We start from the raw sequence: 26,903 nt of genomic DNA, 5'->3' as shown, positions 1-26,903 counted from the left end.
CTTCTGAAGTCGACTGTTATAGACAGTAAGTCATCTGAAGTCGACTGTTATAGACAGGAAGACTTCTGAAGTCGACTGTTATAGACAGGAAGACTTCTGAAGTCGACAGTTATGGACAGGAAAACATTCTGAGGTCAACAATTATAGGCAAGAAGACTTCTAAAGCCGACTGTTATGGACAGGAAAACATTCTGTGTTCGACTGTTGTAGACAGGAAGACTTCTGAAGTCGACTGTTATAGCCAGGAAGACTTCTGAAGTCGACTGTTGTAGACAGGAAGACTTCTGAAGTCGACTGTTATAGACAGGAAGACTTCTGAAGTCGACTGTTATAACCATGAAGACATCTGAAGTCGTCTGTTATAGACAGGAAAACTTCTGTAGTTGAGTGTTATAGACAAGAAGGCTTCTGAAGTCGACTGTTGTAGACAGCAAGACTTTTGAAGTCGACTGTAATGGACCAGAAGACTTCTGAAGTCGACTGTTGTAGACAGGAAGACTTCTGAAGTCGACTGTTATGGACCGGAAAACTTCAGAAATCGACTGTTATAACCATGAAGACTTCTGAAGTCGACTGTTATAACCATGAAGACTTCTGAAGTCGACTGTTATAGACAGGAAGACTTTTGAAGTCGACTGTTATAGACAGGAAGACTTCTGAAGTCGACTGTTATAGACAGAAAGACTTCTGAAGTCGACTGTTATAGACAGGAAGACTTGTGAAGTCGACTGTTATAGACCGGAAGACTTCCGAAGTCGACTGTTGTAGACAAGAAGACTTCTGAAGACGACTGTTGTAGACAACAAGACTTCTAAAATCGACTGTTATAGACAGGAAGACTTCTGAAGTCGACTATTATAGCCAGGAAGACTTCTGAAGTCGACTGTTATGGACCGGAAAACTTCAGAAATCGACTGTTATAACCATGAAGACTTCTGAAGTCGACTGTTATAACCATGAAGACTTCTGAAGTCGACTGTTATAGACAGGAAGACTTTTGAAGTCGACTGTTATAGACAGGAAGACTTTTGAAGTCGACCCTTAGAGACACAAAAACTTCTGAAGTCGACTGTTATAGACAGGAAGACTTGTGAAGTCGACTGTTATAGACAGGTAGACTTCTGAAGTACACTGTTATCGCCATGAAGACGTCTGGAGTCGACTGTTATAGACAGGAAGACTTCTGAAGTCGACTGTTATAGACAGGAAGACTTCTGAAGTCGACTGTTATAGACAGGAAGACTTCTGAAGTCGACTGTTATAGACAGGAAGACTTCTGAAGTCGACTGTTATAGACAGGAAGACTTCTGAAGTCGACTGTTATAGACAGGAAGACTTCTGAAGTCAACTGTTATAGACAGGTAGACTTCTGAAGGTAGGAAGACTACTCAAGCCGACTGTTATAGACAGAAAGATTTCTGAAGTCGATTGTTATTAACAGAAAGTCTTCTATAGTCGACTGTTATAGACAGGAAGACTTCTGAAGTCGAGTGTTTTTGACAGAAAGACTTTTGGAGTCAACTTTTATGGACAGGAAGACTTCAGAAATCGACTGTTATAGCCATGAAGACTTCAGAAATCGAATGTTTTAGACATGAAGACTTTTGAAGTCGACTGTTATGGACAGGAAAACTTCTGAAGTCGACTGTTATGGACAAGAAAGCTTCTGAATTCGACTGTTATAGGCTGGAAGACTTTGGAAGTCGACTGTTAGGGACTTAATGGCGGACGACTGTTAGGGCAGGAAGACTTGTGAAGGCGACTGTTAGGAACATGAAGGCAGAAGACTGTTAAAGACAGATATACTTCTGAGGTCGACTGTTATCAACAGAATGTATTCGGATGTCGACTGTTAGTAGCAGGAAAGCTTCTGAAGTCGACTGTTAGAGACAGAAATACTTCTTAAATCGACTGTAAGTAATAAGGCTTCTTAAGTCGGACAGGATTGCTTCTGAAGTGACACTTGGGGGACAGAAAGGCTTCGTCACTTAGGGACAGAACTTCTTCCAAAGTCAACTGTTAGGGGTTGAAAGCTTTCTGATGTCGAAACTTTTCAGAAGTCGACTGTTAGGGACATGAAGATTTCTGAAGCCAAATGTTTTGGACAGGAAGACTTTTGAAGTCGACCCTTAGGGACACGAGAGCTTCTAAAGTCGACTGTTATAGACCGGAAGGCTTTTGAAGTTGACTATTATAGACATGAAAGGGTTTGAAGCTGAATGATTTGGACAGTCTTCTGAAGTGGTGTCTCTTAGTCGACATAGAAACTCCTCTTGTCCCGAATTTTTTCTGTAAAAGATCTTCAAAGTTTAGTATCATCCACTTCCCTTCATATTTGTTCAATTTTAAATTCCTAAATTGTCCACCTAGTAATCCAAACAACACCACATCAACCGAAACAATATCCAATTAATTTAGCTAACATAAAGTTAAGAATAAAGTTAACTATTTACAGTGGTCATGGTCCCCCCTAGTTCTGGCTGCGTCACTCAGGCAAATAATGAACAATTTGGGAAAGAGTTTTGGTATTTTTTTGTTCTGGGAAAAGTTTTAATTTTTTTGTGTCCTCCAAAGAAAAAATTTACGTTTTTGTTTATTTTTTGAATAAGGAAAAGGTGAGGTGGAGCAGAGCTAGTTGAGCAGAAAAAATTATCCAAGATGATGACGGTTGCTGGTAAAAAGTTTATAAATTGAAGATTTCTTTATTAACTTTATTTAAATTCAACAATAGTAGAACATGAAGTCTTGGTTGAGATGATGATGATGAAGAAGGAGATGAAGACAATTTCTAAAGACTTAATTTAGGATGATTGTTGGTTGCTAAGATGCATAAGGAAAAAGTTTTCTCTTCTCCAAAAGTAAATTGAAATAAAAGTTTATTATTTTTGCAAAAAATATATATATGAAATACAAATGTTTATTTAATAGTAAAGAAGCATTTTTGACAAAGTTTTAATGGATCAAATATGCAAAATATTTTTCTATAAAACTCATTAAGATTGTGTGGTGAAGACAGGAATTTCTTTGTGAATTATTTGCTGAGATTGAAAGGTATTTTAGGGGACAGGTAGATGATGTGAAATATTTCAATTTGTGATTTTAATTAAATTTTATGAAAAAAATGGCGTCGTTGTGTGGCAGCCTCTGAAACCTAGAAAATATTTGATGAAAAAAATGGTAGGCAGAATGTTTTAAATATTCATACAAACATATTTTATATAGGTTTATCATAAGGTAAATGTGGACTATTTATGCCGAATCCTCCTTTCACACAAAATGAAAGGACAAAATATAATAATTAAATATTTTCCAGCCATCATTTGAGGATACCTCCAATTTCCTTTCACACAACAGCATACCTTTGATGTCCTGCTGTGCTTGACCTCCTACAGTTTTTATTGAAATCTCCAATAAACCACAATTTATTATTATATTGCCAATATCCCTCCATTTATTTTTATCTCCCCATAAACACATTTCCACATACCTTTATTATTAACTTCATTACAACACCCCCTATCAAATATCACCTTTTCCCTCCCCTATCCACCCCTCCTCATCGTCGAAAAATCAATAAATGACATTTAATTAATTCTTTCCCCCACAACTTTCAGTTCATAACAATTTATTTTCTCTTCTCTCTCTCTGTTGCAGACCACCGGTTTCGGCGGTTTACCAGATGTCACCGAACACTCCAATATACGCCGCAACAATATCTCCCGCCAAAATTCCACCTCCAACAGTGATTCCGGTGGCGAAATTGCCAGCATACAAAAGTCAAAAGTAAATTTCAACGACAGCAAATCCCCCTCCGATGTTAGCGATCCCATTGTGGCCGATGCCGCCTCAGCAGCGGCCAAGGCAAAACGCAAATCAAAGGCATCCCAGCAACATGGTCATGGCACAATGGTTGGCGGTGGTCAACACAAGTTGACCGGTCGCAATTCCTGCGTCATTGGTCTGACGCTGGTCGTGGCATTGTCGTTGTTGGCCGTGGCGGCCACTTTGCTGTATCAGCACTTTGTTATGGCGCCCAGCCGCAATTCACACACACAAAGACTGAAGATTGTCAAGCGGATATTGCGGGATGTACCCCTGGTGGATGGTCATAATAATTTTGCATGGAATGTGCGTAAATATGCCCACAGCAGTTTGGAGTTGGTTCATGTCAGCAACGATATAAATCACAAATCGATGTGGGTACGACCGGCATGGGCCCAAACGGATATGGAGCGCCTGAAGATGGGTCAAGTGGGGGTGCAAGTGTGGTAAGTATTGAACACTTATGTGTGTGTGTGCAACGGTTTTTAATATATAAAATATTAAAGGAAACAACCACAGGCCACGAAATAATAAAATGACAAAAATTATTGTTGTTGCTCTTGTTGGATTTTGTGAGGAAGAAATTTTCAATAATAATGTGTGAGAGGGTTTCTGAAAAATAAAATAATAATACACAAAATTTAGCAATGCAAACTGAAATCAATTTAAAAATATTTAATGGGAAGAGCTCCGAAGTCTTTTTGTCCATAATAGGTGATCTCAGAAGAATTTCCGTCCATAAGAGGCGACTTAAGAAGTTTTATATTCAAAACAGGCTAAATAAGAAACATTTCTATCCATTAGAGGTGAGCTCAGAAATTTTTTCTGGTCATAACAGGTGATTTCGGAAGACTTTCTTTCAATAAAAGGCGACATACAAAGTTTTTTTTTTCGAGCTCAGAAGTCATAACAGTTGACTTAAGAGGACTTTCTGAAGACTTCTGAATTCGACTGTTATAGACAGGAAGACTTCTGAAGTCGACTGTTATAAAAGGGAAAACTTCTGAAGTCGACTGTTATAGACAGGATGGATTCTGAAGTCAACCGTTATAGACAGAAAGCTTTCTGAAGTCGATAGTTATAGAGAGGCAGACTTCGTAAGTCGACTGTTGTGGACTTCTGAAGTCGACTGTTATAAACAGGATGAATTCTGGAGGAAGGCTTCTGAATTCGGCTGTTATAGACAGGAACAATTCTGAGGTCTACTGTTATAGACAGGAAGACTTCTGAAGTCGACTGTTATAGACAGGAAGACTTCTGAAGTTGTCTGTTATAGACAGGAAGACTTCTGAAGTCGACTGTTATAGACAGGAAGACTTCTGAAGTCGACTGTTATAGACAGGAAGACTTCTGAAGTCGACTGTTATAGACAGGAAGACTTCTGAAGTCGACTGTTATAGACAGGAAGACTTCTGAAGTCGACTATTATAGACAGGAAGACTACTGAATTTCACTATTATAGATTGGAAGACTTCTGAAGTCGAAGGTTATAGGCAGAAAGACTTCTGAAGTAGACTGTTATAGACAGGAAGACTTCTGAAGTCGACTGTTATAGACAGGAAGACTTCTGAAGTCGACTGTTATAGACAGGAAGACTTCTGAAGTCGACTGTTATAGACAGGAAGACTTCTGAAGTTGACTGTTATAGACAGGAAGACTTCTGAAGTCGAATGTTATAGACAGGAACAATTCTGAGGTCTACTGTTATAGACAAGTAGACTTCTGTAGTCGACTGTTATAGACAGGAAGACTTCTGAAGTCGACTGTTATAGGCAGGAAGACTTCTGAAGCCGACTGTTATAGACAGGAAGACTTCTGAAGTCGACTGTTATAGACAGGAAGACTTGTTAAGTCGACTGTTATAGACAGGAAGACTTCTGAAGTCGACTGTTATAGACAGGAAGACTTCTGAAGTCGATTGTTATGGAGAGGAAGACTGTTATATGCAGTAAGACTTTTAAAGTCGACTGTTATAGACAGAAAGACTACTCAAGTTCACTATTATAGACAGGAAGACTTCTGAAGTCGACTGTTAGAGGCAGGAAGACTTCTGAAGTCGACTGTTATAGAGAGGAAGAATTCTGAAGTCGACTGTTATAGACAGGGAGACTTCTGAAGTCGACTGTTATAGACAGGAAGACTGAAGTCGACTGTTATAGACAGGAAGACTTCAAAATTCGACTGTTATAGACAGGAAGACTTCTGAAGTCGACTGTTATAGACAGGAAGACTTGTGAAGTCGACTGTTATAGAGAGGAAGACTTCTGAAGTCGACTGTTATAGACATGAAGGCTTTTGAAGTCGACTGTTAGGGTCTGATGACATCTGAAGTCGACTGTTATAGACGGGAAGACTTCTGAAGTCGACTGTTATAGACAGGAAGACTGAAGTCGACTGTTATAGACAGGAAGACTGAAGTCGACTGTTATAGACAGGAAGACTTCAAAATTCGACTGTTATAGACAGGAAGACTTCTGAAGTCGGCTGTTATAGACAGGAAGACTTCTGAAGTCGACTGTTATAGACAGGAAGACTTGTGAAGTCGACTGTTATAGAGAGGAAGACTTCTGAAGTCGACTGTTATAGACAGAAAGACTTCTGATGTCGACTGTTATAGACAGGAACAATTCTGAAGTCGACTGTTATAGACAGGAAGACTTCTGAAGTCGACTGTTATAGACAGAAAGACTTCTGAAGTCGACTGTTATAGACAGAAAGACTTTTGAAGTCGACTGTTATAGACAGAAGACTTCTGAAGTCGACTGTTATAGACAGGAAGACTTCTGAAGTCGGCTGTTATAGACAGAAAGACTTTTGAAGTCGACTGTTATAGACAGGAAGACTTCTGAAGTCGACTGTTATAGACAGGAAGACTTCTGAAATCGACTGTTATTGACAGGAAGACTTCTGAAGTCGACTGTTATAGACAGGATGAATTCTGAAGTCAACCGTTATAGACAGGAAGCCTTCCGCAGTCGATAGTTATAGGGAGGAAGACTTCGGAAGTCGACTGTTGTGGACAGAAAGACCTCTGAAGTAGACTGTTATAGACAGGAAGACTTCTGAAGTCGACTGATATAGACAGGAAGACTTCTGAGGTCGACTGTTATAGACAGGAAAACTTCTGAAGTCGACTGTTATAGACAGGAAGACTTCTTAAGTCGACTGTTACAGACATGAAGACTTCTGAAGTCGTGTGTTATAGACAGAAAGACTTCTGAAGTCGACTGTTATAGACAGGAAGTCAACTGTTATCGACAGAAAGACTTCTGAAGTCGACTGCTATCGACAGAAAGACTTCTGAAGTCGTCTGTTATAGACAGGAAGACTTCTGAAGTCGGCTGTTATAGACAGAAAGACTTTTGAAGTCGACTGTTATAGACAGGAAGACTTCTGAAGTCGACTGTTATAGACAGGAAGACTTCTGAAATCGACTGTTATTGACAGGAAGACTTCTGAAGTCGACTGTTATAGACAGGATGAATTCTGAAGTCAACCGTTATAGACAGGAAGCCTTCCGCAGTCGATAGTTATAGGAGGAAGACTTCGGAAGTCGACTGTTGTGGACAGAAAGACCTCTGAAGTAGACTGTTATAGACAGGAAGACTTCTGAAGTCGACTGATATAGACAGGAAGACTTCTGAGGTCGACTGTTATAGACAGGAAAACTTCTGAAGTCGACTGTTATAGACAGGAAGACTTCTTAAGTCGACTGTTACAGACATGAAGACTTCTGAAGTCGTGTGTTATAGACAGAAAGACTTCTGAAGTCGACTGTTATAGACAGGAAGTCAACTGTTATCGACAGAAAGACTTCTGAAGTCGACTGCTATCGACAGAAAGACTTCTGAAGTCGTCTGTTATAGACAGAAAGACTTCTGAAGTCGACTGTTATAGACAGGAAGTCAACTGTTATCGACAGAAAGACTTCTGAAGTCGACTGTTAGGGTCTGATGACTTCTGAAGTCGACTGTTATAGACTGGAAGACTTCAGAAGTCGACTGTTATAGACTGGAAGACTTCAGAAGTCGACTGTTATAGATAAGAAGACTTCTGAATCCGACGGTTATTGACAGGAAGATTTTTGAAGTCGACTGTTATAGACAGAAAGGCTTCTGAAGTCGAATGTTATACACAGGAAGACTTCTGAAGTCGACTGTTATAGACAGGAAGTCTTCTGAAGTCTAATGAAATCTTCTGTTAGACAAAGAAAGAACACTGAAGTCATATTTTATAGAAGGAAAGACTTCTGATAAATTCTTCAGATGTGTTTCGGTTATTAACAGTAGACTTCGGAGGTCCTCCTATCATAAGCAGTATGATTCAGAGGTGTTTCTGTAATCAACAGTCGACTTCTTGCCCATAGTAGTGGACTTTAGGGGTCTTTCTCTCGACTTCGACCCAAAGTGTACTTTTATATCTCTCTCGTTCTTCCTCTCTTTGTGGGAAATTAAGATTAACATTAAAAATTTCAAACATTTGATATTGCGTTCTTTACCAACCTTGTTCGTTTATCTTCCCATCTACCATACATATCCTTCATTCCACACCATATGGAGTCCGAGTGTATACTTCCAAATTCCTCTCAAGTCCTTACCACAATGCTGGCTGTAATTTGAAATATTTCTTCGGCTTATTGCAAATGTTGGCAGAGTAAATATAATTTCAGAATTTGCAACGTCATCGGCTAGTTGCTCCTCATAAGCATTTATGTTGAAATTCTGGTCGGTCTGTTGTCCTGTAAGACAATTATTTGCACACAAACGAACTTAAATTGCTAGGACAGCACAGTGGAAGTTGAAGAAGTGTTCAGGTGTAACTGAACATTTCATTAGGCAACATAGTTGAATGCAGAATGAAGATGGCGGACTTTTGATTGCATTTTTTACTCATAAATGGAAATTTCATAACGAAGAAGGAGAAGAACATGAAATTGGAACAAAAGTTAAGTTAGTTGTTGTTATTGTTATTTAAAACTGTTTGGAACTGGGTGGAATTTTCTTGATAGTTCCGCTAGTTAATGAAATTGGTCAGTATGTGGTTCGTTAGCAACATTGTTTTCTATTTATAAAAGCATTTTTAGGAGAAGTCGCACAGGAACTTATTTTTGTCAAAGCTTTTTCATTGAATGACTTAACTGCATTCCGCTAATATGAAGCGACTCCCTTTAGGTCGTATATAGAGACTCCCCTCAGCTCATCCATAGGAATTTTTATTTTGCGAGGCTCCCTTCTTCTTGCCTAAGCAATGTCTCTCTTCAGCTGATCAGTAATGGGTCACGTTTGCATTGGAATATTTAAAACCCCCCATCATTAACAGAATCCCCCACCATTAACAGAATCTTTCGAATATTCACCACAACTGAAGCGTTAAATGAAAACTCATCATCTTCATGATTGCATTTCGTGACGAACATTTTCAATTATTTCAATTTCAAAGATAAAAGTAAAATATTTCAGAGTATTAATGGCAATTTGGAATCCATAACAAAACCAATTACAGTTCGACCAACAAATTGTTTAAATTTTCAATTAATTCAATTCACAAATCCATGACAATGGAGCCTATCCCACCCCCCTCACCCTATTCATTCGTAGTTCGTTTCACTAGTCAATAATTTGTTATTCAAATTCCAAACAAACTCCTGTCGACATTTCATTTGTTAATTCAATTTTCAAAATCCGCCAATTTATTGTTTTCAATTTATTTTGATTTATTCATTGAAATGCTGTGAAAATATCCTCCTCTTGCGACTTAAAAATAGGCGTTGACAATTTTCCGCTAGTTTAACACCAAAAAAAGCGACGTGATTTTAGTTACATGCATTCCTGTCATGGCAGCAATAGAGTGGTGAAAGTGTAGGGGAAAAAGGGGGTGGGGGCAAAATATTTTGTGCCAACTGGCCATTTGAGAAATGTACAACACACAACAACAATACGCCCAGATTTTCATTGAAGCAGCAACGACAATAACAGAATATTTCATGCCATTAGTTTGAGAGCTCTGAGCCAGGTGTCCATCGTCCTAAGGGCAAATCATGAACAAATCTATGGCAAGTGAGATAATAAATGGAAAACCAGATTTGAATGCAAATCAACAACATATTCAGCTACATACACAAATACCATACACATAGACACAATAAAAGTTACAGCTATAGGATCCCCGCCAGTAGGGAGTCTTTATATGGGAATTAAAGGGAGTTATAGCAGCCTTTATAGTTGAATTAAACAACTGTTTAAAGAGGAGTATTTGCTGGTGAGCCGAGTGGAGTCTATATACACGAGTTTGTGAGACTTTATAGACAATCTGAGGGATTTTTTGTAGACGAGCCGAATGAGGCGATCATACGAGCGGCGATTATACAAGGGACATGAACGTAAGCCACTCTTTATAGACGAGTGGAAGTACGTAATTATAAAAAAATGTTTTTAGACAATTTCAAACAGTCAACTTCAGACGTCTTCCTGTTAATAACGTAGATGTAGTCCTGCCCATAACAGACGTCTTCCGAAGTTTTTCAGCTTAAAAATGTCAACAATAATAGTCTACGAAGTCCTACGACCTATAACAGTCGACTTCAGAAGTTTTCCGGCTTATAACAGGCGACTTCAAAAGTTTTCCGGCCTATAATAGTCTACTGCACAGGTCATCCAGCCTAATGGCAGAAGCTGTTCGGCCTATAACATTCTACAATAAAATTCTTCCGACCTTTAACATTCGATTTCATAGGTCCTCCGGCCTAAAACGGCTGACTTCAGATTTTTTCAGGCTAAAAACAGTCAACTTAAGAATTCATCCGAACTATAAAGGTCGACTTTAGAGGTCCACCGGCCTTATGCAGTCGATTTCAGAAGTCCTCGGGCCCAAAATAGTCGACTTCTAAATACTTCCGATCTATAACAGTCATCTTCAGAAGTCCTTGGGCCTATTACAGTCGACCTCAGAAGGCTTCCCGCCTAGAAGGGTCAACTGCTTAAATATTTTGGGCTGTAACATTCTACTTTAGAACTCCTTTGACGTATATGTTCCACTTCAGAGGTCCTTTGGAAAAATGCAGTCGTCTTCAGAAGTCAGAAGTCTTCCTGTCTATAACAGTCGACTTCAGAATTCTTCCTGTCTATAACAGTCGACTTCAGAAGTCTTCCTGTCTATAGTAGTCGACTTCAGAAGTCTTCCTGTCTATAACAGTCGACTTCAACAGTCTTCCTGTCTATAGTAATCGACTTCAGAAGTCTTCCTGTCTGTAGGAGTTGACTACCGAAGTCTTCCTGTCTATAACAGTCGACTTTAGAAGTGTTCCTGTCTATAAGAGTCGACTTTTGAAGTCTTCCTGTCTATAACAGTCGACTTCAGAAGTCTTCCTGTGTATAACAGTCGAATTTAGAAGTCTTCCTGTCTATAACAGTCGACTTCAGAAGTCTTCCTGTCTATAACAGTCGACTTCAGAAATCTTCCTGTCTATAACAGTCGACTCAGAAGTCTTCCTGTGTATAACAGTCGAATTTAGAAGTCTTCCTGTCTATAACAGTCGACTTCAGAAGTCTTCCTGTCTATAACAGTCGACTCAGAAGTCTTCCTGTGTATAACAGTCGAATTTAGAAGTCTTCCTGTCTATAACAGTCGACTTCAGAAGTCTTCCTGTGTATAACAGTCGAATTTAGAAGTCTTCCTGTCTATAACAGTCGACTTCAGAAGTCTTCCTGTCCATAACAGTCGACTTCAGAAGTCTTCCTGTCTATAACAGTCGACTTCAGAAGTTTTCCAGTCTATAACAGTCGACTTCAGAAGTTTTCCTGTCTATAACAGTCGACTTCAGAAGTCTTCCTGTCTATAACAGTCGACTTCAGAAGTCTTCCTGTCTATAACAGTGGACTTCGGAAGACTTCCTGTCTATAACAGTCGACTTCAGAAGTCTTCCAGTCTATAACAGTCGACTTCAGAAGTCTTCCTGTCCATAACAGTGGACTTCGGAAGACTTCCTGTCTATAATAGTCGACTTCAGAAGATTTCATGTCTATAACAGTCGACTTCAGAAGTCTTCCTGTGTATAACAGTCGACTTCAGAAGTCTTCGTGTCTATAACAGTCGACTTCAGAGGTCTTCCTGTCCATAACAGTCGACTTCAGAAGTCTTCCTGTCTATAACAGTCGACTTCAGAAGTCTTCCTGTCTATAACAGTCGACTCAGAAGTCTTCCTGTGTATAACAGTCGAATTTAGAAGTCTTCCTGTCTATAACAGTCGACTTCAGAAGTCTTCCTGTCTATAACAGTCGACTCAGAAGTCTTCCTGTGTATAACAGTCGAATTTAGAAGTCTTCCTGTCTATAACAGTCGACTTCAGAAGTCTTCCTGTCCATAACAGTCGACTTCAGAAGTCTTCCTGTCTATAACAGTCGACTTCAGAAGTTTTCCAGTCTATAACAGTCGACTTCAGAAGTTTTCCTGTCTATAACAGTCGACTTCAGAAGTCTTCCTGTCTATAACAGTCGACTTCAGAAGTCTTCCTGTCTATAACAGTCGACTTCAGAAGCCTTCCTGTCTATAACAGTCGACTTCAGAAGTCTTCCTGTCTATAGTAGTCGACTTCAGAACTCTTCCAGTCTATAACAGAAGACTTCAGAAGTCTTCCAGTCTATAACAGTCGACTTCCGAAGTCTTCCTGTCTATAACAGTCGACTTCAGAAGTCTTCCTGTCTATAACAGTCGACTTCAGAAGTCTTCCTGTCTATAGTAGTCGACTTCAGAAGTCTTCCTGTCTATAGTAGTCGACTTCAGAAGTCTTCCTGTCTATAGTAGTCGACTTCAGAAGTCTTCCTGTCTATAGTAGTCGACTTCAGAAGTCTTCCTGTCTATAACAGTCAACTTCAACAGTCTTCCTGTCTATAGTAATCGACTTCAGAAGTCTTCCTGTCTGTAGGAGTTGACTACCGAAGTCTTCCTGTCTATAACACTCGACTTCAAAAGTCTTCCTACCTACAACAGTCGACTTCAGAAGTCTTCCTGTCTATAACAGTCGACCTCAGAAGTCTTCCTGTCTATAACAATCGACTTCAGAAGTCTTCCTGTCTATAACAGTCGACCTTAGAAGTTTTCTTGTCTATAACAGTCGACTTCAGAAGTCTTCCTGTCTATAACAGTCGACTTTAGATGTTTTCCTGTCTATAACAGTCGACTTTAGAAGTGTTCCTGTCTATAACAGTCGACTTTTGAAGTCTTCCTGTCTATAACAGTCGACTTCAGAAGTCTTCCTGTCTATAACCGTCGACTTTAGAAGTTTTCCTGTCTATAACAGGCGACTTCAGAAGTCTTCCTGTCTATAGTAGTCGACTTCAGAAGTCTTCCTGTCTATAGTAGTCGATTTCAGAAGTCTTCCTGTCTATAACAGTGGACTTCGGAAGACTTCCTGTCTATAATAGTCGACTTCAGAAGACTTCATGTCTATAACAGTCGACTTCTGAAGACTTCATGTCTATAACAGTCGACTTCAGAAGTCTTCCTCTCTATAACAGTCGACTTCAGAAATCTTCCTGTCTATAACAGTCGACTTCAGAAGTCTTCCTGTCTATAACAGTCGACTTCAGAAGACTTCATGTCTATAACAGTCGACTTCAGAAGTCTTCCTGTCTATAACAGTCGACTTCAGAAGTCTTCCTGTCTATAACAGTCGACTTCAGAAGTCTTCCTGTCTATAACAGTCGACTTCAGAAGTCTTCATGTCTATAACAGTCGATTTCAGAAGTCTTCCTGTCTATAACAGTCGACTTCAGAAGTCTTCCTGTGTATAACAGTCGACTTCAGAAGTCTTCGTGTCTATAACAGTCGACTTCAGAAGTCTTCCTGTCCATAACAGTCGACTTCAGAAGTCTTCCTGTCTATAACAGTCGACTTCAGAAGTCTTCCTGTCTATAACAGTCGACTTCAGAAGTCTTCCTGTCTATAAGAGTCGACTTCAGAAGCCTTTCTCTCTATACCAGTCGACTTCAGAAGTCTTCCTGTCTATAGTAGTCGACTTCAGAAGTCTTCCTCTATATAATTGTCGACTTCAGAAGTCTTCCTGTCTATAACAGTCGACTTCAGAAGTCTTCCTGTCTATAACAGTCGACGTCCGAAGTCTTCCTGTCTATAACAGTCGACTTCAAGAGTCTTCCTGTCTATAGCAGTCGACTCAGAAGTCTTCCTGTGTATAACAGTCGAATTTAGAAGTCTTCCTGCTTATAACATTCGACTTCAGAAGTTTTCCAGTCTATAACAGTCGACTTCAGAAGACTTCATGTCTATAACAGTCGACTTCAGAAGTCTTCCTGTCTATAACAGTCGACTTCAGAAGTCTTCCTGTCTATAACAGTCGACTTCAGAAGTCTTCCTGTCTATAACAGTCGACTTCAGAAGTCTTCCCGTCTATAACAGTCGACTTCAGAAGTCTTTCTGTCTATAACAGTCGACTTCAGAAGTCTTTCTGTCTATAACAGTCGACTTCAGAAGTCTTTCTGTCTATAACAGTCGACTGCAGAAGTCTTTCTGCCTATAACAGTCGACTTCTGAAGACTTCATGTCTATAACAGTCGACTTCAGAAGTCTTCCTCTCTATAACAGTCGACTTCAGAAATCTTCCTGTCTATAACAGTCGACTTCAGAAGTCTTCCTGTCTATAACAGTCGACTTTAGAAGACTTCATGTCTATAACAGTCGACTTCAGAAGTCTTCCTGTCTATAACAGTCGACTTCAGAAGTCTTCCTGTCTATAACAATCGACTTCAGAAGTCTTCCTGTCTATAACAGTCGACTTTAGAAGTCTTCCTGTCTATAACAGTCGACTTCAGAAGTCTTCCTGTCTATAACAATCGACTTCAGAAGTCTTCCTGTCTATAACAGTCGACTTCAGAAGACTTCATGTCTATAACAGTCGACTTCAGAAGTCTTCCTGTCTATAACAGTCGACTTCAGAAGTCTTCCTGTCTATAGTAGCCGTCTTCATAAGTCTTCCTGTCTATAGTAGTCGACTTCAGAAGTCTTCCTGTCTACAACAGTCGACTTCTGATGTATTCCTAAAATTTTTTTAAGTTGTTGTTGACAAAATGTCCTTTCAACTTTTCCCTCATTTCCTAAACAAACCTCGTTCTTTTCATCCTTTGCCAAGTCAAATTCAAACTAAACACAAGAAATACCAGCAACAACAACAACAATAACATTACATTTGTACATAAATATTTATGACACGAAACTAATGCCAATTTAATCAAACTGGAGCAAAAGTGTTTGCAATAATTTCTAGTTTTATCGTACGACAGCGGAAGCCAATAGATAGGATAGGCATACTGAAAGGAAAAACGGAAAGACAAGACAAATTTGCATTTATCAGTAATGCCTGTCCTCCTCTCGTTCTTCTTCTTCTGCTGTACCTTTCAAGCAACAACTGCAACTAATGACCAAACATTTGTAAATTTATTTTTTCTCTTCGTCTTTTCCCTCTCGTTACAGGTCAGCCTATGTACCATGCGAAGCCCAGGGCTTGGATGCTGTCCAATTGGCATTGGAACAAATCGACATAATCAGGCGCCTAACAGACATGTATCATCAGGACACAGTATTGGTGCAGTCATCAAAAGACATTCAAATGGCCCAGAGGCAAGGACTAATCTCATCACTGATTGGTATTGAGGGTGGCCATGCAATTGGCTCATCGCTGGGGGTGTTGAGATCCTTCTATTCGTTGGGTGCCCGTTACTTAAGTTTAACCCATAAATGTGATGTGTCGTGGGCTGGGTCAAGCTCAACGGCCATTGATGCAGGTTTATCGCAATTTGGCAAGGCAATAATAAGGGAGATGAATCGTCTGGGAATGATGATTGATTTGTCCTACAGTTCGGATAATACAGCAAGGGATGTGTTGTCGGCAACAAGGGCTCCTGTGATTTTCTCCCACTCAGGAGCGCGGCAGTTGTGTAACTCTACACGCAATGTGCCAGATGACATCTTACGCTTGGTGGCTGAAAATGGTGGGCTAATTATGATAAGCTTTGATTCCGAAGATGTGGCCTGTGGTAGGCAATCCCGGCTCAAGGATGTGGTGGACCACATTAAATACATACGCTCAATTGCTGGTATACAACACATTGGTTTGGGAGCTGGTTATGATAGCATTGAGTTACCCCCCATTGGACTGGAAGATGTTTCCAAATATCCTGATTTGCTGGCAACCCTCTTGGAAGATCCCAATTGGAGTGAGGAGGACATTGCCATGTTGGCTGGCAAGAATTTCTTGCGTATCATGGAAACAGTGGAGAATGTTCGAGACTATTGGAAACGGGCTGCCATACAGCCAATTGAACAGACTGTAACCCAGCCAAAGAGTCAATGTGCCTACATGGCATCGTGACCACAGGCCCAAGCGGTGGTACGTAAAACACGTTATGCCAATTTTTGGCATCATGAAGAGGAGCAAGACAAACACAATGAGACCCATGCCCAGGGAACGAATCAAAATCCCCCCGAAGAATCACATGACCCCCACACAGTTAGCCATTCTCTCAATGCCCCACCCTCATGGATGGCCACTAGAGGAGAGTCCTCACTAGAAACTGGAACGAATAATCAAACAAAGAAATCAGAAATCCTGACTCAAGGTGAAGTCGGCCAACAATTAGAAATATTGAAATTTAATTTCTAGATAGAAACCAAGTTAAAGGCGAGGTATTTGTAATGAAGTAATTGGTAATCATTCGCACATATTTGATTACCCAGCGCTATATATGAAAATGCATTACATGGTAATGTATGAATTAATGGTTAGAGTTAAGTCTTTGATATGCAAAAGAACACTGAAAACAAACACTGAATATAGAAATTCATACATATACGAATTGAAGATGATGAGAGAAAGAGTGAGAGGGAGAGAGAGCATAATGTAATTGTCTCTACTAGTGAAATATGATAAGAGTTATTGAAAAAAGTATTGAAATATTAAAGAAAACTTTTTATTTAAAACAAAACAAAAAAAAATCATTCGAAATCTGTGATTTTCAAAATTATATAAAATTAAATTAATACTTAAAACACATTTGAAATATTGTATTGAATATTTGTATTATTATTTTCAAGTCATAATTTTATTATAGACGGAGGGGAGGAAATTTTCGAAATAATATAAGGAATTTTTATCCTAAATTTTTGCTTTAGCTAACACGAAGGAATATAAAAACAGAACTGAAGCTAACAGTAAAGCTTCTCGAATAAGGACTTCTGCTGTGGAATGCTAACGTCAGGAAGACTTCTGAAGTCGACTATTATTAACAAGGAGGCTTCTGAAAGCGTCTGTTATGGACACAAAGACTGCTGAAGTCGACTGTTATAGACTAGTGAAGTCGACTGTAATAGACAGGAAGACTTCTGAAGTCGACTGTAATAGACAGGAAGACTTCTGAAGTCGACTGTAATTGACAGGAAGACTTCTGAAGTCGACTGTTATAGACACTAAGACTTCTGAAGTCGACTGTTATACACAGGAAGACTTCTGAAGTCGACTGCTATGGATAGTAACAGTTCTGAAAGCGACTCTTATGGATGGGACGACTTATGAAGTCGACTGTTGTGGACAGGAAGACTTCTGAAGTCGACTGTTATAGACAGGAAGACTTCTGAAGTCGACTGTTATAGACAGGAAGACTTCTGAAGTCGACTGTTATAGACAGGAAGACTTCTGAAGTCGACTGTTATAGACAGGAAGACTTCTGAAGTCGACTGTTATAGACAGGAAGACTTCTGAAGTCGACTGTTATAGACAGGAAGACTTCTGAAGTCGACTGTTATAGACAGGAAGACTTCTGAAGTCGACTGGTTAGACAGGAAGACTTCTGAAGTCGACTGTTATAGACAGGAAGACTTCTGAAGTCCACTGTTATAGACAGGAAGACTTCTGAAGTCGACTGTTAAAGACAGGAAGACTTCTTAAGTCGACAGTTATAGACAGGAAGACTTCTGAAGTCGACTGTTAAAGACAGGAAGACTTCTGAAGTCGACTATTATAGACAGGAAGACTTCTGAAGTCAACTGTTATAGACAGGAAGACTTCTGAAGTCAACTGTTATAGACAGGAAGACTTCTGAAGTCGACTGTTATGGACAGGAAGACTTCTGAAGTCAACTGTTATAGACAGGAAGATTTCTGAAGTCGACTGTTATAGACAGGAAGACTTCTGAAGTCGATTGTTATAGACAGGAAGACTTCTGAAGTCTACTGTTATAGACAGGAAGATTTCTGAAGTCGACTGTTATAGACAGGAAGACTTCTGAAGTCGATTGTTATAGACAGGAAGACTTCTGAAGTCTACTGTTATAGACAGGAAGACTTCTGAAGTCGACTGTTATAGACAGGAAGACTTCTGGAGTCGACTGTTATAGACAGGAAGACTTCTGAAGTTGACTGTTATAGACAGGAAGACTTCTGAAGTCGACTGTTGTAGACAGGAAGACTTTTGAAGTCTACTGTTATAGACAGGAACACTTCTGAAGTCGACTGTTATAGACAGGAAGACTTCTGAAATCGTCTGTTATAGACAGGAAGATTTCTGAAGTCGACTGTTATAGACAGGAATGCTTCTGAAGTCGACTGTTATAGACAGGAAGACTTCTGAAGTCGACTGTTATAGACAGGAAGACTTCTGAAGTTGACTGTTATAGACAGGAAGACTTCTGAAGTCGACTGTTATAGACAGGAAGACTTCAGAAGTCGACTGTTATTGACAGGAAGACTTCTGAAGTCGTCTGTTATAGACAGGAAGACTTCTGAAGTCGACTGTTATGGACTGGAAAAATTCTGAAGTCGACTGTTGTGGGCAGGAAGACTTCTGAAGTCGACTGTTTTGGTCAGGAAGACTTCTGAAGTCGACTGTTTTGGTCAGGAAGACTTCTGAAGTCGACTGTTTTGGTCAGGAAGACTTCTGAAGTCGACTGTTATAGACAGGAAGACTTCTGAAGTCGACTGTTATAGACAGGAAGACTTCTGAAGTCGGCTGTTATAGACAGGAAGACTTCTGAAGTCGACTGTTACAGACAGGCAGACTTCTGAAGTCGCATGTTATAGACAGGAAGACTTCTGAAGTAGCCTGTTATAGACAGGGAGACTTCTGAAGTCGACTGCTACAGACATGTGGACTTCTTCTGTCGACTCTCGTGGACAGGAGAACCTCGGAAATCGACTGTTATAGACAGGAAGACTTCTGCAGTCTGAAGTCGACTGTTGTGGGCAGGAAGACTTCTGAAGTCGACTGTTTTGGTCAGGAAGACTTCTGAAGTCGACTGTTCTAGACAGGAATACTTTTGAAGTCGACTGTTATAGACAGGAAGACTTCTGAAGTCGACTCTTATAGACAGAAAGACTTCTGAAGTCGACTTTTATAGACAGGAAGACTTCTGAAGTCGACGGTTATAGACAGAAAGACTTCTGATGTCGACTGTTATAGACAGGAAGACTTCTGAAGTCGACTGTTATAGACAGGAAGACTTCTGAAGTCGACTGTTATAGACAGGAAGACTTCTGAAGTCGACTGTTACAGACAGGAAGACTTCTGAAGTCGACTATTATAGACAGAAAGACTTCTGAAGTCGACTTTTTTAGACAGGAAGACTTCTGAAGTCGACGGTTATAGACAGAAAGACTTCTGATGTCGACTGTTATAGACAGGAAGACTTCTGAAGTCGACTGTTATAGACAGGAAGACTTCTGAAGTCGACTGTTATAGACAGGAAGACTTCTGAAGTCGACTGTTATAGACAGGAAGACTTCTGAAGTCGACTGCTATAGACAGGAAAACTTCTGAAGTCGACTGTTATAGACAGGAAGAAATTTGAAGTCGACTGTTATAGACAGGAAGACTTCTGAAGTCGACTGTTATAGACAGGAAGAAATCTGAAGTCGACTGTTATAGACAGGAAGACTTCTGAAGTCGACTGTTATAGACAGGAAGACTTTTGAAGTCGACTGTTATAGACAGGAAGACTTCTGAAGTCGATTGTTATAGACAGGAGACTTCTGAAGTCTACTGTTATAGACAGGAAGACTTCTGAAGCCGACTGTTATATAGACATTAAGACTTCTGAAGTCGACTGTTATAGACAGGAAGACATGAAGACTTCTAAAGTCGACTGTTATAGACAGGAAGACTTCTGAAGTCGACTGTTGTAGACAGGAAGACTTCTGAAGTCGATTGTTATAGACAGGAAGACTTCTGAAGTCTACTGTTATAGACAGGAAGACTTCTGAAGTCGACTGTTATAGACAGGAAGACTTCTGGAGTCGACTGTTATAGACAGGAAGACTTCTGAAGTTGACTGTTATAGACAGGAAGACTTCTGAAGTCGACTGTTGTAGACAGGAAGACTTTTGAAGTCTACTGTTATAGACAGGAACACTTCTGAAGTCGACTGTTATAGACAGGAAGACTTCTGAAATCGTCTGTTATGGACAGGAAGATTTCTGAAGTCGACTGTTATAGACAGGAAGGCTTCTGAAGTCGACTGTTATAGACAGGAAGACTTCTGAAGTCGACTGTTATAGACAGGAAGACTTCTGAAGTCGACTGTTATAGACAGGAAGACTTCAGAAGTCGACTGTTATTGACAGGAAGACTTCTGAAGTCGTCTGTTATAGACAGGAAGACTACTGAAGTCGACTGTTATAGACTGGAAAAATTCTGAAGTCGACTGTTGTGGGCAGGAAGACTTCTGAAGTCGACTGTTTTGGTCAGGAAGACTTCTGAAGTCGACTGTTTTGGTCAGGAAGATTTCTGAAGTCGACTGTTATAGACAGGAAGACTTCTGAAGTCGACTGTTATAGACAGGAAGACTTCTGAAGTCGGCTGTTATAGACAGGAAGACTTCTGAAGTCGATTGTTATAGACATGAAGACTTCTAAAGTCGACTGTTAAAGACAGGAAGACTTCTGAAGTCGTCTGTTATAGACAGGAAGACTTCTGAAGTCGACTGTTATAGGCTGGAAAAATTCTGAAGTCGACTGTTATAGACAGGAAGACTTCTGAAGTCGACTGTTATAGACTGGAAAAATTCTGAAGTTGACTGTTGTTGGCAGGAAGACTTCTGAAGTCGACTGTTTTGGTCAGGAAGACTTCTGAAGACGACTGTTGTGGGCAGGAAGACTTCTGAAGTCGACTGTTTTGGTCAGGAAGACTTCTGAAGTCGACTGTTTTGGTCAGGAAGACTTCTGAAGTCGACTGTTATAGACAGGAAGACTTCTGAAGTCGACTGTTATAGACAGGAAGACTTCTGAAGTCGGCTGTTATAGACAGGAAGACTTCTGAAGTCGACTGTTATAGACAGGAAGACTTCAGAAGTCGACTGTTATTGACAGGAAGACTTCTGAAGTCGTCTGTTATAGACAGGAAGACTTCTGAAGTCGACTGTTGTGGGCAGGAAGACTTCTGAAGTCGACTGTTTTGGTCAGGAAGACTTCTGAAGTCGACTGTTATAGACAGTAATACTTTTGAAGTCGACTGTTATAGACAGGAAGACTTCTGAAGTCGACTCTTAAAGACAGGGAAGCTTATGAAGTCGACTGTTATGACAGGAAGATTTCTGCGTCGACTGTTATTGACAATAAGACTTCTAATGTCGACGGTTATTAAAAGGAAGGCTGCTGAAATCGACTTTTATTGACAGGAATACTTTTGAAGGTGTCTGTTATGGACCGGAAAATTTTTGGGGTCGAGTGTTATTAACAAGAAGTTTTCAGAGGTCGAGTGTTATTGAAAGGAAGATTTCTGTTGTCGACTATTAGTGAGAGAAAGACTTCTGTAGTCGACTGTTATGGATCGGAAGTATTCTGGATCGACTGCTATGGATCGGAAGTCTTCTAGATCGACTTTTTTAACAAGAAGACTTCTGAAGTCGACTTTAATAAAAAGTAAAACTTCTGCAGTCGACTGTTATAGATAGGAAAAATTGTAAAGTTGACTGTTATTGACAGAAATACGTCTGAAGTCGACTCATACACACAGGAGGACTTCTGTCCACTGTTATAGACTTACTTACTTAGCTGGCCCATTACAGAACATTTGTTCCATAGACCGAACTAAGAATAGATCTCCAATTCTCTCTGTTTAGTGCTTCGCTTTCTGGAATACCGCGCCTTGTCACCTCTTCATCCACTTATTTGCGCCATCTATTCTTTGGCCTGCCAAATAGATGGTCCGATCTCAATGGACGCATTGCGCGCCGACACCATCAACTTGGTATTCTCGTCGTTTACCGCCAGACCCGCTTTAGCAGATTCTCCTTTGAGGTAAAGGTATCTATATTTGGAGCATAAAGTCGTATCTCCTTTCTTATGGACGGGACGCAGGATGCTTCGGTTCAAATCGTCTGGTACGCGTTCTTTCTGCCAGATGGAGCTAACTAGCTGATGCATACACCTTATCAGCGTGTCGCCTCCGGTTTTAAACAGCTCGGCTGGTAGGCCCTCAGCTCTTGCTGCCTTATTATTCTTTAGCCGGTTTATTGCTGCCTTTACCTCATCTTGACCGGGTGGTATAAATTCAATACCATCTTCTGAGATTGGATCTGTGGTATCTTCGTCGACTTCGCTACTATTGGATACCACCGTTATAGACAGTATTTTAAAATCGAATGTTATAAAGACTGCAGACTTCTAAAGTCTACAGTTACAAGTAGACAGGGTTCCGAAGTCAACTGTTATAGTTAGAAAGGTTTATAAAGACGACTGTTATTGACATAAAGGCCTTTAATGTTTACTGTTATAGACAGGAAAACTTCTGAAGTCGAATTTTATAGAGAGGAAGATTTTTGAAGTGGAACTTTATAGAGAGGATAACTACTGAAGTCGATTGTTATTGACAGTAGGACTCATTAAGTCACATGTTATATACAGGAAGACTTCTGAATCCACTGTTATAGAGAGGAAAGCTTCTGAATCGTTATTGAGAGGAAGACTTCTAAAATTTAATGTTATTGACAGAAAGACTTCGAAAGTTGACTGCTATTGAAGGAAAGACTTCGTATTTCGACTGTTATAGGCAGAAAGATTTCTTAAAGGGCTATGGCCACTTATTGAGCGCCAAAAATCGTTTTTCATGAATTTTTTTAGTTGTTTTTTGTTCATATGAAAGGACGCGCTTTGGGCTACTTTTGGAATTTTTTGGTTTTGAAAAATTGTGTGCTGACAAATGCTCGCCTACAAAAAATTTTCAAAATTTTTTATAAAAGTCTTTCATTTAAGGACAAGAAAGACTTTTGTATTCGACTATTATTGACGGCAATATTTCTAAAGAAGTCTATAAAACACAGAAAATCTATTGATTTCAGCAATGGATGAAGAAACTTTCAGATTCTACGTTGTGTCACCCACTCACGGGAACAAGCACCGACTCTCCCACTAAAAAGGCGTTCGAATAAGGTCCACAAGGGCAAGACTTCGATCGTATTGACAGCAAGTGGCCAATGGTATTCAACATTTTGAAGATAAAACAAGTAAGAAAAGCGTTAAGTTCGGTCGGGCCGAACTTTTTATACCCTCCACCACAAATTTCAGCCATTTCGGTGGATTAATGTGGCCACAACCTTCAAAATACCGAAATTCGGAAGGTACCGTTCTATGGGGGCTATATGATGGCGTGGACCTATACCTACAAATTTCTGGGGGAATGTTTTATACGCCTAAAAAAGACTAAATACCAAATTTCAGCCATATCGGTGTGATAATGAGGCTAAAACGTTCAAAATATCGAAAATCGGGAGATATTGTATTATGGGGGCTATATCAACACGTGGACCTATATAAACATTTTATGGTAGAAATGTTTCTTAGCCTCTGGAAACACAAAATAAAAAGTTATAACCGATTTTTTGGTCAAATGGGTCTAATACATTCAAAATATATTAAAATGACGCGTACTTTATAAGGGGTCTTATGTGGGGACTATACCAAAACGTGGACCTATATAACCCAACTGTAGTAGGAATGTTTTCCGCCCTCTGAAGACACAAAATACTAAATTACAACCAATTCTGTGGTTAAATGGGTCTAATACATTCAAATTATATTAAAATGACGCGTACTTTATATGGGGCCTTATATGGGGGCTATACCAAAACGTGGACCTATATAACCCAACTTTGGTAGGAATATTTTTTGGTCTCTGGAGACACAAAGTACCAAATTACAACCAATTCGGTGGTAAAATGGGCCAAATATCTTAAAAATTCCTTAAAACGACGACGCGTCACGCGTCTTTTTGTATGGGGGCTATACGAAAGCGTGGACCTACATAGCCCGCTTTCAATACCAAAAGTCCTACGTAAATATAACATATTTTCCCAAAATTTCATCAACCTATGTCAATCCGTTCGGACGCCAGAGTGATTTCCACAGACGGACAGACAGACAGACGGACGAACATGGCTATATCGATGTAGAATTGCACGCTGATCAAGAATATATATACTTTGTGGGGTCTACAATGATTATTTCGAGTAGTTACAAACGTAGTGACAAACTTAATATACCCCCATCCTATGGTGGAGGGTATAATAAGAAATTGAAATCTACTCGTAATGAGTCTTATGGGACAAATGTTCTGTTTCGGGCCACCAAAGTAAACAAATGTGATTATTACGAAGTTGCAATAATCGGAGTATTAGAGATTTTTAGATGAAAACTAAGCTGAGGAGAAAATTTAAAGGATCAAAAATTCTTAGACGAATGCAGAATGGAGAATTCGGTATTAAAGGTACAGTAATAACTGTTCATATAACCTATACAAATTTAACTATTCTCGTAGCCAGCTTTCTTTGGGTACCAGTTCGGCCGACAATGCAAAAGTTTGTGCTATGTTTATTGTCATCCATTTGTTGATAGGTAATGTTTAACAATCACCTGTCAATATAACGACGTTCTTTTGGGATGGATGATGTTGAGTAAAATAAAATTCAATCCATTAGGTTTGTTCCATATACTAAATACCCTTATAACGAGTTATTAAAAACTAATTATTCTCATTTTAAAATTATACAAATTTAATGAAAAACAAATTGCCAGAATTTATGGCTGAAAATTATACTGCAACAATATCAACATTTTAGCATAAACTAAACGAAACAATTTTTAGCCGCAAATATGTATTAGACCTCACTCAAATACATATAAATATGTATGTATGAAATTTATACATAATTTTCAGGTATATAAAAATTTGAAAATTCCTTCCCTCCCCCTCAACATAAGGCCCCTTTTTAACCCACAACACATTCATATTCAGATTATTGTATTGAGTTTTTTGTTGTGGTCCATATGAAAGAACATGAAATTGTTTTAATTTCTATTTTAATATTAACAAGTAAGAACAGACTATAGTCGGACGGGGCCGACCATGTGATACCCTATACCACTATCCCTGCGCACTAGCTTTCCGGGCTAGCTGTTATAAGATGTGCATTAGAAATTTTACCAATTTTCACACAAAAGTTTTGATCAATTTAACCCGCTAAATATTATCCGATCATACCGTTGACTTGCACGCTACTTCTTCATCTCAAACCAAAACTACGTTTAAAATTTCGCGCCGATCGGACTATTATTGCGACCTACAGAGCGGCTACAAAATCGAGCAAAAATTTTGTTTTTGGTCCATTTCATCCCTTTAACATTTCACGATCATCGCCAAAAACTAATCAGTTCTATTCTGGTCCAAACCCGACCTCCATACTAAATTTCGTGACAATCGGTCCATAATTGCGGCCCCTAGCTTGATTACAATTTTTAATGGACGGACAGACGGACGGACGGACGGACGGACACACATCGCTAAATCGCTTTATCTCGTCGAGATATGAAGTTTGGTATACCACATGAGGGGTCTACGACGAATATTTCGCGGCGTTACATGAATTTTTGGGAAAACAAACTTATTATACCCTTTTCCACATTGTGGTATAGGGTATAAAAATACAAATATTTACCAATGCAAATATGTTTATGTTTTTGTATGTACTATATAAACGAACACAAATACACACACAAACACAACTTATATATTTATTGTATGTATGGCATTTTTAATAGTTATAAAACAATAAGTAAACTAAAAAAACCCTAAAACATATTTATGTATTCATATAACGCAAAAAAAAAGAACAATAGAAAACATATAAATCCCCTGATACACACACACGTAATTTACCATGAAGATAAGGAAGAAGAAAAAAAGAAAACACACACATTGACAAAACAAAATAAGTTGCAATACATTTAAATGTGAATTAAAACTTAATAAATTATCAGTTAAAAACTTCCATTAACCCCTCAGACAACAACTAAAACAGACAGAAAAAAACTCTTATTATAATTCAAGGGAATAAAAACTATAAAAAATTGAATAAAAACTGAATGAAAAAATTATTATAAATAATAAAAAAGTGTGTGACAATTTTTAATGAAAACAGATTTCTGATGTTTGTTGTTTTATTTTTGCGGGGCAAGTGTGCTGCACTTTGGGGTTGTTAAAAACTTATGAACTATTTTGTTCTTTTGGTAAGTTGCATTGCAGTGATTTCATTTTAATTGGCAACATTTCACTGTGGCACAGTGGTTACAAAAAATAATAATAATTAACAGTATGAGAAACTGGCTCAACGGGAATAAAGGAAAGTACACCAACAGTTCATTAACTCAAAGAGTGACCTAAATATGTTCAAAATTATGTTCTACAAAGGTAAGATATCGATCATTATCTAAGTTTGTATTATGGGTCAGCTGCGGTGTACACAATGCTATTACAATTGTAAACACTTATTGTCAAATGTGAAAAATAATCTACATTGTTTTTCGACCCACTGTATTTCACCTTTTTCATATTATATTGAGGGTAAGTATCACTAGATACTGTCATTTCACAGCTAAAATTACAAAAAAAAAAGCTATTTATTCAGAAGTGATTATTGCTGTGATTTATATTTAGTTTATTTTTTGTTCATGTCAGTACTTGTTATTAACTAAATAAAATATGTAAATTCATATGTCATGGTCCCAATGGCAATACGACGGGTCTGATTGTA

The 26,903-nt window shown here is 39.1% G+C and overlaps 1 protein-coding gene across 1 annotated transcript in view; it reads left to right on the top strand.

The window, feature by feature from the left end:
- LOC141391832 (uncharacterized) overlaps window positions 1–26,290 on the top strand; it is a 115,454-nt gene extending 89,164 nt beyond the window's left edge. Inside the window, exons 2-3 of the mRNA XM_073964526.1 lie at window positions 3,655–4,268; window positions 15,304–26,290. Coding sequence (XP_073820627.1) covers window positions 3,655–4,268; window positions 15,304–16,201 — 1,512 coding nt within the window. The 3' untranslated portion in view covers window positions 16,202–26,290. The remainder of the gene's footprint in view (window positions 1–3,654; window positions 4,269–15,303) is intronic.
- The last annotated feature ends 613 nt before the right edge of the window (window positions 26,291–26,903 follow it).

The sequence above is a fragment of the Musca autumnalis genome, unplaced genomic scaffold, assembly GCF_047663935.1.
Source record: "Musca autumnalis isolate F117 unplaced genomic scaffold, ASM4766393v1 scaffold_136, whole genome shotgun sequence".
Lineage (NCBI taxonomy): Eukaryota > Metazoa > Arthropoda > Insecta > Diptera > Muscidae > Musca > Musca autumnalis.
Note: the sequence above shows the minus strand (reverse complement) of the source record. Positions and strands in the feature narration are given on the sequence as shown.